The sequence below is a fragment of the Malaclemys terrapin genome, chromosome 7, assembly GCF_027887155.1.
Source record: "Malaclemys terrapin pileata isolate rMalTer1 chromosome 7, rMalTer1.hap1, whole genome shotgun sequence".
In the NCBI taxonomy this organism is placed as follows: domain Eukaryota; kingdom Metazoa; phylum Chordata; order Testudines; family Emydidae; genus Malaclemys; species Malaclemys terrapin.
This window is the reverse complement of record NC_071511.1, coordinates 8,708,842-8,726,890: the sequence shown is the minus strand read 5'-3', so window position 1 is coordinate 8,726,890 and position 18,049 is coordinate 8,708,842. Positions and strand designations below refer to the sequence as shown.

The 18,049-nt window shown below is 39.0% G+C and overlaps 1 protein-coding gene across 1 annotated transcript in view; it reads left to right on the top strand.

The window, feature by feature from the left end:
- Positions 1-15,344, top strand: part of TMF1 (TATA element modulatory factor 1) — a 31,489-nt gene extending 16,145 nt beyond the window's left edge. The window contains exons 10-17 of the mRNA XM_054033508.1: positions 2,580-2,736; positions 3,720-3,912; positions 5,784-5,853; positions 5,938-6,030; positions 7,439-7,558; positions 8,258-8,404; positions 9,585-9,710; positions 11,536-15,344. Of these exons, the coding sequence (XP_053889483.1) occupies positions 2,580-2,736; positions 3,720-3,912; positions 5,784-5,853; positions 5,938-6,030; positions 7,439-7,558; positions 8,258-8,404; positions 9,585-9,710; positions 11,536-11,679 (1,050 nt within the window). The 3' untranslated portion in view covers positions 11,680-15,344. The remainder of the gene's footprint in view (positions 1-2,579; positions 2,737-3,719; positions 3,913-5,783; positions 5,854-5,937; positions 6,031-7,438; positions 7,559-8,257; positions 8,405-9,584; positions 9,711-11,535) is intronic.
- Positions 15,345-18,049: the final 2,705 nt, after the last annotated feature.

Genomic DNA, 18,049 nt, shown 5'->3' with positions numbered 1-18,049 from the left:
GGATTATACTGAGATAGAAAAGGTGGGTGAGACCATATCTTTTATTGGACCAACTTTGGTTGGCAGTGGCGGTGCTAACCCATTGGGGGCCCTAAGAAGGAATGTCTCCCTCCCTCTCCCCACACAATGCATACTAAAAAAAGCAAATAGAGGGCCCCTTTGAGCTGTTCAGGGCCCTAAGCAAGTGCTTAATCTTCTTGTGCCTGTTTTTTGGTGAGAAAGACAAGCTTTCGAGTCACACAGAGCTCTTCTTCAGGTCTGGGAAAGGAACTCCCAATGTCTCAGCAAAATGTACGGTGGAACAAATTGTTTAGCATATGTAGTTAGCATATATTGTAAGGGACCATTCAAGGTAGGGCGGCCCCTTTCCACCTCTGTTGTCATAGGACAAAAAGAGAGGATTAGTGGGTAATAGATTGTTGTAACAAGCCATAAATCCAGTGTCTCTTCTGAACCCCCACTTCTGGCCTTCAAACAACCCCCCCATCCTCTCCAAGCTCCTCATCAGAAGCAAGCGCCCTACAGACCAAGACACAACAACTCAAAGTGGTACCAGACCCTGCCAGACCAACAGATGGAAAACCTGCAGACGTCTCTCCACTGCTACAATGATCAATATCCCCCATAACACACCTTTCAAGATCCATGGATCCTACACATGCCTATCACGAGTGGTATACCTTGTTCAGTGCAGTAAGTGCCCCAATAATAACTATGTGGGTGAAACCAGACCATCACTGCACTCTCAAATAAACTCACAAAGGAAAGTGATACAAGACAAAACTACTTTATCACCTGTGGGATGTACACTTTTCACAAATCGATCACTCTGTATCTGACCTATCAGACCTCATCCCTCGAAGGAAACCCGCACAACACTTTCAAAAGATGAGCCTGGGAGCTTAAATTCTTTACTCTGTGAGACACTAAATGTGAGCCAAGACACTGGATATATGGTTTATTAAAAGAATCTGTAACCCACTAACCCCTCTGTCCTATGGCTGCAGAGGTGTTAACGAGCCACTCTACCTTGAATGGTCCCTTAGGATATGTGCTAACTACATATGCTAAACAAACCATTCCAGCTTACATTTTGTTGTGACCCTGGGAGTGACTTTCCCACAACCTGAAGAAGGGCTCTGTGTGGCTCGAAAACTTGTCTCTCACCAACAGAAATTGATCCAGTAAAAGATATTAATCTCCCTTCAACTTGTGTCTTTAACATCCTGGGACCGATACGGCTACAACTACACTACATACATAGGATTATGCTAAATCGTTTGGGGAGGGACTTCTAAAAGCAGAATACAAAATGCTAAAATGACTTCAAAGTTCATAGGCCACAAGATAGTTGTTTGGGTTGATACTTTTTAGGCCACGTCTAGTGCAGAAGAACATTAGGAACAAATGTTAGGAAAAACCTTTGGTTGTTCTTTGATTTTCAGACAATATATTTCTTTGAAAACCATTATGCCAGCTTTTTAAGCATGATGGGATCTTTTTAGTATGAAGCAAAATTTAGCCATTAAGATTGTGATTATGCTGTAAAACTTCCAGTAAATGGACACTTAAATCCCTTCTTACCTTCCTTGGAAGAGTGGATTACTTCTTCATCCTTTCCTTTTAGGAATAGCCCAGAGCAGGGGTCGGCAACATTCGGCACGCGGCTCGCCAGGGTAAGCACCCTGGCGGGCTGGGCCAGTTTTATTTACCTGCTGATGCGGCAGGTTCGGCCGATCGCGGCCCCCACTGGCCGCGGTTCGCCGTCCCGGGCCAATGGGGGCTGCGAGAAGTGGCGCGGGCAAGCGATGTGCTGGCTGCGGCTTCTCGCCGCCCCCATTGGCCCGGGACGGCGAACCGCGGCCAGTGGGGGCCACGATCGGCCGAACCTGCCGCGTCAGCAGGTAAATAAAACTGGCCCGGCCCGCCAGGGTGCTTACCCTGGCGAGCCGCGTGCCGAACGTTGCTGACCCCTGGCACAGAGATTAGTCTAAATGTGACATCTTCCTGGGGCCTGTGGAGAGAGTATTGCCAAATGAATATGTTAGCATCAGGAGGGAAATGTGGGCTTGATAGCAGATCCTGTTGAGGTGTGAAGTGGTTAGTAGAGGCAAAACTCAAAACTTGAACTTTTGAGCCCCAGAATGGAGTCCTCTTCTTTCTTCTCAAGTAATGGCATTTTTAAAATTGAAACCATAATATGCTGTCAGCTAAGAATTAGGGTCTGCTAGATGAGATTTGTCTTCTGCTTAATACTGGAAACTCCAGTTATATACTAACACAACACTACCATCAGAAAACGGCCCCTTGACAATTAAATCATCTTCTACTGTTTGAATTTAAACACCAGACCTGTTTCCTAATGACTTGTCTAAAAATGTCACTCCAGCTCTTGATGATGTATTATTCTCCTCTAACTTTACTAAAACCAAAAAAAAAAAAAAAAAGTGTAGTTTAAAAAGTAGTTATTGTAGAACATATAAGGATTGCAGTTACATTTTTAGCTGAATTTTGTGGTAAAATTTAAACTGGTCATGCCGTGTTAAGGTTTAATGGCATTTAACTAATTCATAATTCAGAGACTCCAAGAAGCAGAGAATCGGAACCAAGAACTGAGTCAAAGTGTTACATCTGCTACCAGGCCACTTCTTCGGCAGATCGAAAATCTGCAAGCAACACTGGGAGCACAAACCTCCTCCTGGGAAAAGTTAGAGAAGAACCTTTCTGACAGACTTGGTAAGTCTAGCTTGTAGACTTCAATGTACAGTGTGAATGTGGGGGAGACACTAGATGGCGGTAATGTAATGAGAAGGGCATAAACTTGCGTCTAAAGCATAAGATTGTGAGTTGGGAAATCTGGGTTCAAATGTGTATCTGTAATATAGGATGATACTTAGGTGTGTTGCCAGGGTGCTGTGCGGCGTGATTTACTGAATTTGTAAAAGACTTGAGATTGTATGGTGGTAGTGATTTATATACATGAAAAGCACTGTATGTGTATATATAGCATTTTAAAAAGGGAGTGGGCCTGGGAGAGGGGCGGGAATGGAAATGAATCAACATCTTGAATTGTCAGATGTGGTTTTTGGATTCCATGACCTGAGGCTCAGGTAGTATAATTTACTGTGACACTATCCAAGGCTGTAAAACAAATACATTTCAGCTGGGTTGAGGGTTGTAATGAAAAACTATTGCCCCTTGGATGAACAAAATGACAATGGAATAAAATGTCCAAAGCCACAGATAGAGTATATAAATGTTTCCTGGAGCTTACTGTTTCAGTCCTTTAATTGTTTACTCCTTAAGACTAGAATCTCAAATCCTCCTTGCCTGGCATCCTCCCTACCTCCAATTGCATGTTCTTGTTTGAGGGCAGGCATACTGCCACCAACCAGTTCTCAAACAGTGCTGTATCTACTAGTCCTGCTATTATGTGCTTCTGATGGCTAATGCCAAGATGTAATTGCTTACCACATTTTGAATGCTGTTGAAAAGACTACATTTCTCTTGAAGCCTGGAAATCGTACAAGAATAAACCTTTACAATGTTAGATGCAATTCAGATATTTTTCAAAATGTTTGGCAAATTTGCCAACATTTCAGTTAGACACATAAATAATTGTCTTAAGTTATGGATGACGGACTCTTTTGGCATAAAAGCTAATGGTTGGTTTTTTTTTTTTATAATGGATTGTGTATTTACTCTTTCTTGTGAATTAGGTGAATCTCAAGCCCTCCTGGCAGCAGCAGCTGAGAGAGAACGTGCTGCTACAGAAGAACTTCTTTCCAATAAAATCCAAGTGTCTTCCACTGAATCACAGAATAGCCTCTTGAGACAGGAAAACAGTCGCCTTCAGGCTCAGCTAGAAGCAGAGAGAGCCAGACTCAAGAAACTGGAAAATGAAAACAATAGGTGAATTGGGTCAAGTTCTTGGCTTATATGTTTCTTTAGTATGTTCCTTTCATTTCCATAGGAATCTATCAGGTTTTTGTGTTTGAATAGGAAGACTTGCTCATTTGTATTAATTTGATAACTACCATATAAAATACTGATGGGTGTTGCTGGACAAATTTTATGAAGAAAGACAAATACAGAGATACTTTTTGTTTATCTGATACCTACTACTTTCAGGTCACTTCAGCTCTTCTGGGCTGTCCTTGTACCCTTAGGGTTCCTAATGGCACGTCTTATGCATTGAGCCTTAAATCTCTCACCTCACCCATGACCAGTCACTCTCACCTACTTTATTTGCTTTTGACAAGAATATTAGATAATGTTCATGGGTGACAGGTACCATAGGCTTGGGGAGGCTATGCTTCCCAAACAGTCAGATGTGGCTTTGCCTCCAGCCCCCCCTCCCGGCCCTCCTGCTTCCCACGCTCTGCATGTGGAGCTCCAGTCCCCTAGCCAGTACTGGCCATAGCTGGGGCTGCGTTCACGCATGCTGCCCACCCTCCCGGTGCTCTGGGCGTGGGGCCGGTGGCTGCGGTTGGGGGGAGGGGTGCAGAAGGGGCGGGGCTGAGGACTAGCCTCCCCTAGCTGGCAGTTCATGTGCCACTCATGATGATGATCTCTTTGGCCCTACTCTTGTAAGCTGCTTTGTGCAGTTGCAGTCTGTGAGCCTGCATGCTGGCATAAGCGTCCATCTGCACAGAGCAGCTTGCAGGATTGGGACATTAGAAAGCATCCAACATCTTCTTCCAAAAGAAATTAAATCAAATAATTATCAAGTGCTAAGAAGTTGAACTGTGGCAACGACTATTTTCTTAAACAAATTCCCGCTTTTAATAATAGAAAAACAAGAAAACCTGTTCCTTGAAGACTAATGCTTTCTGGTGGCTCCCTGCCACCACCTTCTGAATGTCTGCCCTGATGCATTTCTACCAACATCCAATCCAGGTCTCCCACCTCTGCCTCAGCACAGAAACTATTGTAGAAGCAAACCTGAAGTCAGTAGCAGAAACATTAACTATGAATTACCCTTGTGAAATTCTTCCTCTTAACTATGTCTCTGACAAACTGTGTGTTTGTTTCCTTTTTAATCCCCTGGGTTATTCCTGGGGGGAGGTGTGCTTTCTTGCATTGGGATTCCAGTTCATATCAGGAAATTCCTTTTTCAGCATCCTGGTGGTACATTGGGAGGATCAAAATACGTTGTTGATCTTTCTGTAGACTTCATCCTGTCTAGTCAACTGCAGTTTCTTCTCAGGCAATCTACCAGTCCTAAGAAATTCTGATACCTGGGATAGTTTTGTCTTCCGGGTTTCATTGTGTTAATTTGAGAAGTCATATGCCCACTTCTGTAGTATGCTTACACTATTTTTGTATGAGAAATAGATAAGTTATTGAAAGTTGCTTTAATTTTAATGTAAGAGTTATTGGTTCATGCAATGATAGACCAAGTATCCAGAATATTAAAGCAGCATGAACACAACTAACGACGCTTAAGAAGATATTACATGGAAATATAAGTAGTAGTTCAACAGGGGTTCTTAAGATTAGCAAACATTCAAGTAGCCACATACTGCTTACAAGTCAGTGTGAGGGTATTTTTCTAACACCATAGAGAAATAGTTGTAGTTCTCCATTTGGTAATACAGATCAATTCTGTTCCTGACGCTGCTAGATATTACGCTTAGATATATATTTGTATAGAAAACAAATATTGTGCATTATGTTTTTCTCAGTTTCAGTACTTTATTTTTCTTTGTGTGAACCTTAAATAGAAACATGAAGAGTAGATTGTCTTTAATAAAATTACATTACCTTTCTTTTCAATATAGGTATGAGGTTGAATTAGAAAACCTGAAAGAGGAGTATGTGAAAACTCTTGATGAAGCAAAGAAAGAAAAGGTATTGGTTAATTTGATATTGTATTGCTTCATCATAAAATTCTGAGTTTGCAAGGGATTAAAAATCCACATTTCCTCCTTCTAGACACTGTTAGCTACTCAGTTAGAAATGGAGAAAATGAAAGTTGAACAAGAAAAAAAGAAAGCAATTTTTGTACAAGAAACAGCAAAGGAAAAGGTATTGAAATTTGCTTTAATGTTAATTCATGTATTTTCAAAATCGTATTGGGTCACAGGGTGACCGAGCAAGTCTCGAACGCTAAAATGTCTCATAAACAACAAACAAGAATTACAAGGCTCTAGCATTGTACTACCATGAAACTAAGTATCTGGAACTTCTCCACATCTTTCTTTTCCTGTGAATTCAATGCTGGTGTAAAAGGCACTGTATTGACAGTCCTAAATAATTCCTGTACTTAGCCACAGAATAAATGAAACATGGACAGTGGCAGCATAGGTTGATCCACACTGTTGCACCAGTGTGCCTTTGTCCTTACCTTGAGGGGCATGACATTGTGTCTGGGGACACTGAAAAACTGTTCCCTCTGCTGAGACTACCAGAAAGGTGTTGGTTAATTCCAGTTGTGATGTGTCTGTGTGGTATGGATACTGGTCTATAGGCTCGGACTGCACTTTGTTTAGCATAGGTTACCAAATCCCCATCAGTTGGCAACAGCTTTCAGTCACTACCAGTCAGCAGTTGATATTCTAACACAGCTCTGTCCTCACTGTTAATCTCCTAGTTACTGCAGTTCTGAAATCAAAGTCCTGTTCAAAGCTATTTACTTCAGCCTTATGAAGTCAGCATGTCTTCAGTTGCTGACTCAGAGGAAATCAGCTTATTTAGAAAAACTCATCAGTAACAGAATTTAGCCTCAGAGATCTAGAATTTGGGCATTGTAACACTTTTTAAAACATCTCTTCACTGTCCTTCATCCAGGGAAGAACCTACTTTTTTGTTCAGGGTGTCATTCCTGTGAGGCACATGAGCTCAACAAAACACTTAATTGTCTCTAGTGCTCACATACTTTTGTGGTCTTAGGTCAGCATTATGCAGTGTGGCTACTGAAAGAACACTTCCCTTTGCAGTAGGTAGTAACTTCTGTTTCTGCATACCCAGGAAAGCCTAAGGCAATGGTGGCAAACCTGCGGCCTGTCAGGGTAATCTGCTGGTGGGCCGCCAGACAGTTCGTTTACATTGACCATCTGCAGGCACGGCTGCCCGCAGCTCCCAGTGGCCGTGATTCGCCGTTTCTGGCCAATGGGAGCTGCGGGCTGGTCAATGTAAACAAACTGTCCTGCGGCCCGCCAGCGGATTATCTTGACGGGCCGCAGGTTTCCCACCATTGACTTAGGCTTTTCTAAGGAGTTGAACTTGGGATAGATGTACTAGTGACACTTTTAAATCCACTTCACTGTTTAAACTTCAGTTAATATACGGAAAAAATGAATTTGTGCTCTACATTTGGGAGTGAAAAAAGAGACCCCCTTATATGCGAAAAGGTCTGTTTATCATCGTCCTCTGCCTCAACAATCTTTGTTCCTTGTATTCACTTTCTCTTAACTAGCTGTTGTATTTTTCAAAGGAGCGTAAGTCATTTACCTTACCAGCAATGGAAACTGTTTCGAGTACTCCAACACTGTCACGCTCAAGCTCTATAAGTGGAGTTGATATGGCAGGGCTTCAGGCATCCTTCCTCTCTCAGGTAATGTATCATTTATCAATTGATCAACCATTTTGCTACCTTGTGTGTGTTTGTAATGAATCGTGTTGGTGTCTTCAAATAGTTTTATTGGCATGTTAATTTTATCTAGCTAATAACTGCATTGAAAAAAGTGATTTCAGCTATTCTCATTTCTTGAACATACCTACGAAATGTCTAGGTTTGCATAGCATTTGAAGGAGGGTGCCTGAGAGTACGTTAAAAAAAATGTAGTACAGTAATGTGGAGAATATAAACTTCAAGTGCTATTCATGTAATTCATTCCAAGGTGCTTTATAAAATAAGTGGACACTATATCTAAAGTTGACTTGACTGACTGTTAATCCAGTGATTCTAGTTTTAGTGCACCGCTCACTCATGAGACACTGTCACTGTCTTGATGCAATCTGTGCAAAGGCTGTTGCTTCTGATAATGTATCTGGGAGAATAAAGAGGTCTATGCTAGCCAGATGGAAGTGGTAAAGGTGACATGACAGCAAGCAAATAAGGAGTTATCTTAAACTTTGTTTAGCTATTCAAAATGAGCTTTTGTTTGGAAGGAATACATTTGAAGCATTGAAACGTTTGATTCTAATGATGGCGGTCTTCCTTTGCTGTTCATATTGAATCAGTAGGCTCTTGCTTCTAGTGCTAAAGTCTCTCCGTGTCTGATCTTACAGTTGGTTAACTTTTTATTTGTAGGATGAGCCTCATGATCATTCATTTGGGTCAATGTCTACAAGTGGGAGCAACCTTTATGATGCTGTAAGGATGGGAGCAGGGTCAAGTATAATTGAAAACCTGCAGTCGCAGTTAAAACTGAAGGAAGGAGAGATTTCTCACCTACAGGTACTGTGAGAATCACTTTAAAGTTTATTGTGTGTGTCATAAGTAGAAAGATGAACGTGATTTTACTTTACTGGCTTTGTTTTACAAAGTTTATTTTACTGATAGCTGTGTAGGGTGTGGATGTGCAAACAATGGTTTTGTCTTGCACTGATGTAGGGATACTCCTCCCTACCCATCCCCCGCGCAGTTCTGTTAAAGTCATGATGGGCCATCACAAGAGATGTTTGAGTAGCAGCCGTGTTAGCCTGTATCCGCAAAAAGAACAGGAGTACTTGTGGCACCTTAGAGACTAACAAATTTAAATTTGTTAGTCTCTAAGGTGCCACAAGTACTCCTGTTCTCATCACAAGAGATGTAAGCATTCATTACCTAGGTTTTGGATAAGGTGGATCAAGTAGACTGTACCTGGCTATCTCAACATTGATCAGGGTTCCAGGGAAAGGTGAAGAAAAAGGTGAGGCGTTTGTGTTGAATGCTGTTTCATAGGGTACTTAATTGAAGATGCTTTAAAGGCAGTATATCAAAATTCCTCCCCCATCTATCTCTGTTTACCTGATTTGATTGCTTCTAATTTCTACTGATCTGGGAGTGAAAATCCCCAAGACTTAACTGTAGTTTAAGCGTAAGGAATACTAATGTGAACGTATGTGACATGCAGGTTGGAAAATAAAGAAACCACTTAAACATGTAGTTGTGTGTCATTGTAAACCTGTCTTAAACTTGAATAACGTGTTTTTCCATGTTTAAGGTGTATGCACTCAGTTTAGCAAATTAACCTTGAGCTTCAATTTTTATGTATGAAAGAGCTCTTTAAATTGACACCTTACCCCACAGCAAATACTGTCTTACCTATACTATAGTATTTTCTTACTTTATAAATCTGACATTCACTTGGTACTGTCTATATCAGTGATACTCAGACTGAGGCTTGCAAGCTGCAAGTGGATCTTTAATGTGTCTCCTGTGGCTCTTTGCAGCACTGCCTCTCTTTTGGGTAATGTTGATTGCTATATTGATTCCTGAACCATTGAGGTTTGAGTATCACTGGTCTGTATAATAAATTGACTTCCAAGATCAATCATTCTAATTTTTTTTTTTTTTTTAAATGAAAAACAAAGTTAGTAACTCAATAGGTCACTCTCAGCACAAAGCTCTAACTGTTAAATGCCTGTTACCTTAGCTGGAAATTGGAAACCTTGAAAGAACTCGATCAATAATGGCAGAAGAGCTAGTTAAATTAACAAATCAAAATGATGAATTTGAAGAAAAGGTGAAGGAGATACCAAAACTACGTGCACAGCTAAGGGTAGGTGGCTTTCATTTATATAAATCAGGTGAGAGATTGACAAGTGATTTATGAAAACTCTTTTTACTAAGTTAATCATTCATATATAGATCTGTAACTCTGTAGGTGCCCATAGTGATACTTAATTCAAAATCTCTTTTCCTTAAAGTTGAAAATGTGGTAAGAATCACACAAAGTGTACATTGAATTATTAAAAGTTAGGCAGTGGAAAAATAACTCAGGAATACAATTTGACTTGAAAATTAAGTGCTCTTTTTACAGTAAAACTAATAAATTGTTTCCGAACTTTATAGGATGCAGTTTAGAGACGGATGGATTTTGTCAGCAGGCTTTGCTGTATTGCATGGCAATTATCAGTTACTTCACAAATTGATTTTCAAATTGTTATACTATTAAACATACAGTTCAGTGAGTGTGCATACCTATAAAAGAATCCATGTTCAGAGTCAGGAATTGTGATATGCGGAAATACACAGCCATATTTTCAGAATTATGCCCACTGTCAGGAATACTAAAATATGCCACATCATCAGTGTAACTGCATGTGTAAATGACCACTTCATAGGCATATAGTCACTTGCACATACAGTTGTCATAATTGTATATACAAATTAGGTGTGCATATTTTTGTGCTCGGAGCATTCCGAACATCTGGCCTGGAGCTCATAATTTTTGAATGAATTGGAAGCCTTGAGAGTCAGCATATGGAATACTCCAATTCTTCTGAGTTTAGCAAAACATAACCTATCACAGAAAAAGTTTATGATCCCATCTGATCATGATACTGGTGGAATTAATAAAATAAATATTGCAGATTTTAATCCACTCTTATTACTTAACTTCTTGGGTCTTTTTTTTTTCTCTTTTTTTTTTTAAAAGAGAAATAACACATGCAAATCTTTTGAATTGCAATTATCTCATTCTGGAAAAGTATTCATTCTTTTTTTATATGTGCAGCATGTTAAATTTTCAAACCAGAAAGTTTTTGACGCTGAGCTTCTTCCTACAACAAAATCTAGTGATGGTTTGCTGAATGTTCTCTCCTTGACTCATCTTAAGTTATGAACATTAACAATTGCACAACTTTCAGACTGCTTTGTACTACGCAAAAATGAAGGAAAAATGCTTCTGAAACTGTTTTAAGCTTTCATGTGTACAAGGGCTTGTAAAATCTGGGGTGTGAGAGAGAGAGAGTTAAAATAGAATATTATAATTTAAAGTGACCTGAGTCATGAAGTAGATGCCCTTTCATTAAATGATGATTTGTGGATCTTTCCAGATTATTTTACTTTAAAATTCATATAGAAACTACAGCTGCCAACTGCTGAATGGAATGCTATGAGCAGCCAACCTCTGTGTTTTTAAGCCTTCAGTTATATTTCAAGATCTTAGTGGTCTTCTGTAAAACCCATAGCGGTCTGGGGCCTGTTATCTGATATATCAGGGAAAACTTGCAAAAAGTGCCTATTTTCTATAGAGACTTCGGCATTAAAGCCAGAGTCATTTATGAAAATTTTACCCCCTCACCCTATACCCTACCACAGCAGCTGAAACTGACTTGAAGATTTATGCTATTGCTCTTTGTAGTTAAAAATCCTGCCTTTGGAATTTGCTTCCTTTCACGGTTCCCAAGAGCACACATTTAGCAATATTCAGGACACGATGCAGTATGTGTTCATATGGGGTTAGCATTAGTTTAGTTTTCAGTTTTTTTAATACTTAAAGCACTAAAGGCAATGTGTTAGACAAAGAATGAAAACAGATATGTGGCATTGCTTTTAAACTGGGGAAACGGCCAAATAACCAAAAGCCCATGTTATTCTAGGATTTGGATCAAAGATACAATACTATTCTTCAGATGTATGGTGAGAAAGCAGAAGAGGCCGAAGAACTTCGACTGGATCTTGAAGATGTGAAAAATATGTACAAGACTCAAATAGATGAACTTTTAAAACAAAGACATAACTAATTCCTGCTGAAACTGTAACTTTCCAACAATGACTTTAAACTGTAAAGAGTGGTGTTTATGTAAATGCAGAATTCAAATGCCTTGTAAAAAAATGTACTATAAAAATGGGATTATATTGTAGAGTTCTTATGTGGGGAAAAAAATCATTATGCTTTAACAGTGTCTAGTACTGTTGGCAGTTAAATTATTTGTGCATTATTTAAAATGTGTTTAAATAAAATCATCCTTCTCTTTATTTAAGTTTAACCAAAAGGTGGACCATTATGTACAGACAGTAGCACAGAGATTATTTGACTCATGTAATATTACCTAACCGTACAGCACTGGAAGGTGTAAGGATACTGTAGCATGAGGCTTTATTAGAACAGCCCCTGATAATTTTCAGATTACTGTTTTACACACTTTCATGGGTACAGATCAGAGTTTGTTGGATGATTTTTTTTTAATATCCTGAACATTTTTTCTATAATTTGATAGTACAAATAATATTTTTTTTAACATGACTATAAATAGCAGTGACTTGCTGTGTGAAACTAAAGGGGGTAGATATTTCAGGCTTAGCTTTTTTTAAGTGAAAATTTCTGATTTGTACTTTGGAGATCTTGAACATACAAGAGTAACAATTTCATGTTCGTAGACAAAATTTTATCTTCATATAACATCTTTTATCTTCGCTCCCCAAAGCAAAGGAGATTGACTCAATACTTACTCTTGTTCTTTAACCTGCTGCTCCATCTTGAATACTCCTTGTGCTGCATTCCTGAAGCATAATGGGGCCATTTAGAGACAGTTTTGCCTGTAACTCTAAATGGAACTAACTTCAACTGCAATAAGCAAGACAATTCTTTTGGTTCTTGTAGTTTTGGGTGCTGCTTTTTAACAGTACTATTTAACAAAAAAAAACAACAAAAAAAAACAAAAACAGATATATAAAATTCTCTTGACACAAAATAATTGCTGCTGCTCTTCTGAAGCCATTCTTGGTCTGTCTATCTTTATACATTTTTAAAAGTGGATTCTGATGTAGTATTTTTAAGATAGCCTGCAATGGTTAGAAAAGATTTCCCATTTAGGCAAGGCATTAGCTAGGAATCAGATAACATCCACATAGCTTAGTGTACAAAGAGCTACATTTGGGGTCATGTGTCAGAGGGAACTTCTGAATCAGACCCTTGGGAGTGCTGAGAATTAGCTTGCCTTCTTCCTCTTTGCATTCCAGACAGCAAATAGTTGATTACATCTCAGATTTGTAGCAGTGATGGATACTTATAGTGTGAACTATGCTACATATGAAATTCACTGCTTATCATACCACTGCCTGCAATCTGAGAGATTTCTCTCTCTTCCTGTTAAGTTACAAATGCATTTTAAGTGTCAGAGAATAGTCCTTAATGTGTTACAGCTCAGCATTAGTTGGACTTAATGGGACATCGAGACTTGACTGAGGCTTGGTTTACACTAGAAACTTATTGATTATAACTACGTCGCTTAGGGGTGTGGAAAATCCACACCTCTGAGCAACACAGTTATACTGACCTACCTCCCTGGGAGGGCTTTTCCCGTTGACCTAGCTACTGCCTCTTGGGGAGGTGGATTACCTACGTGACGGGAAAAGCCCTCCTGTTGGCATAGGTCGCGTCTTCACTGAAGTTTTACAGTGGTGCAGCTTTTTAAGTGTAGACAGCCCTTAGGAATCAGCCTCTTCTAGAGAGATACTTCTGTAGTAGGGCTTTCCTTCTCAGGGTCTGCCTGCATTAGGTATTTCTGCATTGATGTAGCTACACACGTATAAAACGACGTTTGCGCTGGTGCAATTTACACTTTCAAATGGATAACACCTCTAGATTGGAAATTTGCACTGCAACAAAAAATCTCCAATGTTAGCAGCAAGGTTTAGAATGACATATTCAGAGGATTCTAATAAAGCAATAGAGAATTGTAAGGACGCTAAAAGTTATAAAGGCCTGCATCTGTTACAGTAACTTTTAAACAATTTAGCTGTTTTGGTAAAATAAAGGAACTTGTATTCTTGTGGGTAGTGAATCCTTATAGTTTGTTTATTTCATCTTGGAAACTAATATAGTTCTTATATTAAAAGACAAACTAAGATTTTGCTTTCTTAAAAATGACATTAAATTGCTGGTAAATACAAAATATAGACTAAAATGTTATCTAGGCTTATTTTGCAGAAGGTGAATCATCTACAGGTTGGTTAAATCATTTTAAATTCTGAGGTGTAAATATTTAAAAATTGAGCCATTTGTAATGGAGCCAATGTTCTAGTAGAGTTAAACTTAGTTTAGGGCAACAATTAAGAATTGTTTTCATATAGCAGTTTCCCATTACAAATGAGACAACACTCCTCTAGTAAAAAGAATGAATAAGTATCTAAAAATGAAGATAAACTAATAGTGATTTATTCTTAGTAGACAAGTCAAGGACTACTCCCGAGAGAGATGCATCTAGCTTGGCATTTTTATTTCACATATGATTGCAGGTGCTTTTCTAAGAGAACATTCCATGCTTAAAATATGAGAGGGTAATTTTCAGTCAAAAGAGCTGATATAGCATCTGCTCTATTCACTAATAACTGCAAGTATTTTTCAGATGTTCTTTTCAGTATTGAAGAGCTTGAATAAATGGGAAAAAGTAGTGTTCGCTCTACACTCACTGTTTCTTCATTGGTTTTAGCTATAAAGTGATATGTCACGTACTTCAGGCCCAGAATTTAAGTTTTACAAAACTTGACAGAGATTTTATAAATACTTAGAATTCAGTGAAAAGATGGCTTTTTGCTTGGATTCAGCCATTCTCCTGCAGTGAAACCATTTACTATAATAGTGCAGTAAAATCAGAAAATGAAACAGTCTAATATACTTTAATCATCGAAGCCTTGTGAAACAAAAAAAGTAAATAACATACATGGTGAAAAGAGAAATTTTCACCACTACATTTTAAAAATTCTTTGTTTTAATCATCTTGCGTGAAACATTGATACAGTTGTTTCTTTAAAACATTTTAATATGCCAGTGTCCCTTAGATGCAATGCTGTTGTTGAGATTGTCTGTCTAAGAGAAATATTTTTTGGGGAAAGGGGATTATAAAAAGATTTTGGAAAGGTCTTACTTCTATTCAAATTAATAGATCAAAATATTACCCAAAGAATAACTATTTTGTCTGTATCTGTTAGTCTCCAGTAATAAATACTATATGAGTGTGAAGAATTACCATTTCAAGACTTGCTCAAAGTAAATTTTTCAAATGGGGCCTGTTCTGTAGCCCACTGAAGACAATGGAAAGACTCCTATTGGCTTCGGATTAGCCCCATGGTTGTATAACAGGGAGAAATTAAGGTTTAGTCCAACACTCATTTACTTTAATGAGCATTGCATTGCATCCTTAATAAACAACCAGAGTAGATGTCCCAAATGCTATCTACCTGTATGTGTGTAATAATTTTTATTTTCACTACAGAAAAGTTAATTTGTCCTGTTATGAGACTGTTTTATGGTTATGTATGTTTTGTAAAGGGCTACAACTATCTTGAATATAAGACAGAAAATGGATTAATATACTATGAAAATTGAATATTTGAATTCTGATTGTAAAATAATGTAAATAACCTGTATAAAAAAAGGGCTGGGTAAAATAAAAATTGAAGCTAATAGTGTGTTCCTAGTTTTTTGTAATGAAGACTGAAAACTAATTGAAGGTAGGTGATTCTTTGCAAATATCAACATGGCAGCCTGCAAAGAAAATATCTTACATAATTTAAATAAGCAGCCCTCAAAAAATGAACATTGAATTGAACCAGGGTTTCTAACACTGGTAGATCTTGCAATTTTTGTTTGTGCACCAATATCTAGGCACAATAGGATGGCTTACCAAATGTAATTCTGAATTTTAATGCTGTTATAGGATTAAGACAATGCAGGATTTGGACTAACTTCCCTTCAGGCTGTAAATGTAAAATATCTATCGAATAGCCTATTAAAATTAATGGGACTTAAATTTGTGCTTAAGTGCTTTGCTGAATAGAGATGGGAAGACAGGTGGTCTTGGGGGAGCTGGATTCAGTTCCCTGCAGTGCCACAGATTTCTCTTGTGACCCTGAACAAATCACATAATGGTTTTGCCTCGGTATCTCATCTGTAAAATGGGGATATTAGCACTTTCCTACCTCGCAGGGGTCTTGCAATGATGTATTAAAAAGATTTGAGGTGCTCAGCTCCTATGGGAATTTTGTTTCCTCTAAACTTATAGAAACTTTTTAATTTTAAGAATAACTGAAATGTACTAACATCAATAAATTGAACTGTGCACCAACACTGGTTGGGTCAGTATTAAATAATGTTACTGTAGGTGACAGTCTTAGGCTAGGTCTACACTACCCATCTGAATTGGTGGGTAGAAATCGATCTCTCGGGGATCGAATTATCGCGTCTCGTCGGGACGCGACAATCGATCCCCGAATCGACGCTCTTACTCCACCAGCGGAGGTGGGAGTAAGCACCGTCGACGGGGAGCCGCGGAGGTAGATTTTGCCGCTGTCCTCACAGCGGGGTAAGTCGGCTCCGATAGGTCGAATTCAGCTACGCTATTTGCGTAGTTGAATTTGCGTATCTTAAATTGACCCCCTCTCCCCCCCCCCCGTAGTGAAGGCCTGCCCTTAGAATGTTAACCGTAGTCCTTTCGTTCCAAAAGTCCCTTTTCTCGCCTTTGTCCTTCCAAACTGAAGGACGGCATCAGAGAGATCCAAAGACTGGCCAATGGCATTTTCAAGCAATAAAATAGCAAGTGATATCATTCTCTCGTCAGCCATTGTCAATCAAAGCTATGTTTTAATTAGCCTGAGCTTTGAAAAGCTGTGCTCACCACTCACTAGTGTGAACGGCAGCGTGAGCAGAATCCCCAGAACTATCCACACATTAGGAAAAGTGTCCTTCAGCTCTGCATTGTGAATGAATGGGAGAACTTGGAGTGGAGAGTGCTTCCCATATTGCAAAATGTAACGGATGTTGTCCAATTCAACATGGAGGTCTTTATCATTGACATCCGAACATTCCCCATGCGTCAGCCTCCGGTGAAGATCCACACAATTGTTAGTGTTTTCCTGTCTGCCGGCAGCTTACTAAGGTCATACAAAAAAACCTAGGTCTTTTCGTGGTGCTTTATTTGTCCAAACCTTTCTTTGATGGACACTTGAACAGTGGCAAGCAAGCAAAAAACCTCTCTCTTGAATTTTTCTTCTCAGCTTCCCATCACTTCATCTCTGCCCTCCTAACCAACTGGTCTCCTCTTCTGATGAATACAAGTTTCCTTGAAGACAGGCTCAACTTCTAAGTTTTCCGCCATTTCTTTGGTAGCAACATTCTATTTTCCCTTTTGTTGCTAACAACAAAAACAGCACCCCAAACCGGGTGCCCCCGAAGCCCAGCACCCCAGGCCGTTGCATGCTCCAAAATCCAGTCCTACCCTGCATTAATTAGAATGGCTTTTGAAAATAAAAAGGCTGCATTTTGGCCACTGAGATGCTGTGCATATTAAAGTTAATGGGAGTTTGCCCTTTGACTAAAGCAGAAGCTGTAGCTAAGGAGGGAAATAAGTTCAAGATTGAAGGAAATAAAACAATGGTGTTTTAAATGGCTATGTTTCCTGTTGGGCCATGATAGGAAGGGCCCTTTTCCGGTACATACTGAAAAGACCACCCTTATCCTAAGTACACTAAGAGGATAGTTCTGTTATAGTTCTTCATTTATGTTCTGCGTTGTACATAGGTAACAGGGAGATAATTGGAAGGTCTGAAATATAAACAGATTTTTAAAAGCATTTAACATTTATATTGCAGTAGCACCTAGCTGTCAAGGAGGTCAGGACCCCAGTGGACTAGATGCTATGCAAACATGGTAAAGAGCTAAAAAAGAAGACATAATGGGTAGATGAGACAAATGAGAAGGTGTATAGTTACTTGACATTTATCAAAAATAACAAAGTAAACCTTAAGCACGGGTGCAGATACCTCCCTTCAAAATGTAGTGATTGCATTAATAAATAAGACACAGTCTGGTACAGAAGCTTATTTATCTCACTTTATTTAAAGGTGCACAAATTTAGTCATGGAACAAAAGTATTCATTAAAGTGCTATTCAATAAATATTTTTAACTCTAGGCTCTCCCCTCTTCCCCCCACCGCCCCCCAAAAAGTTGCTTATGCTCCTATTCTCCAGTGCATCAGTCTGATCATTACAACTGAAAACAAGATCCAAGAGCGGATAAAGTGTACAGAAAAAGCCTGCTTTATGTACTGCACTTTGTATTGGTACAGCTATGCTGGTTAGGATTGTGGATTTATACTGACAGTTATACCTGC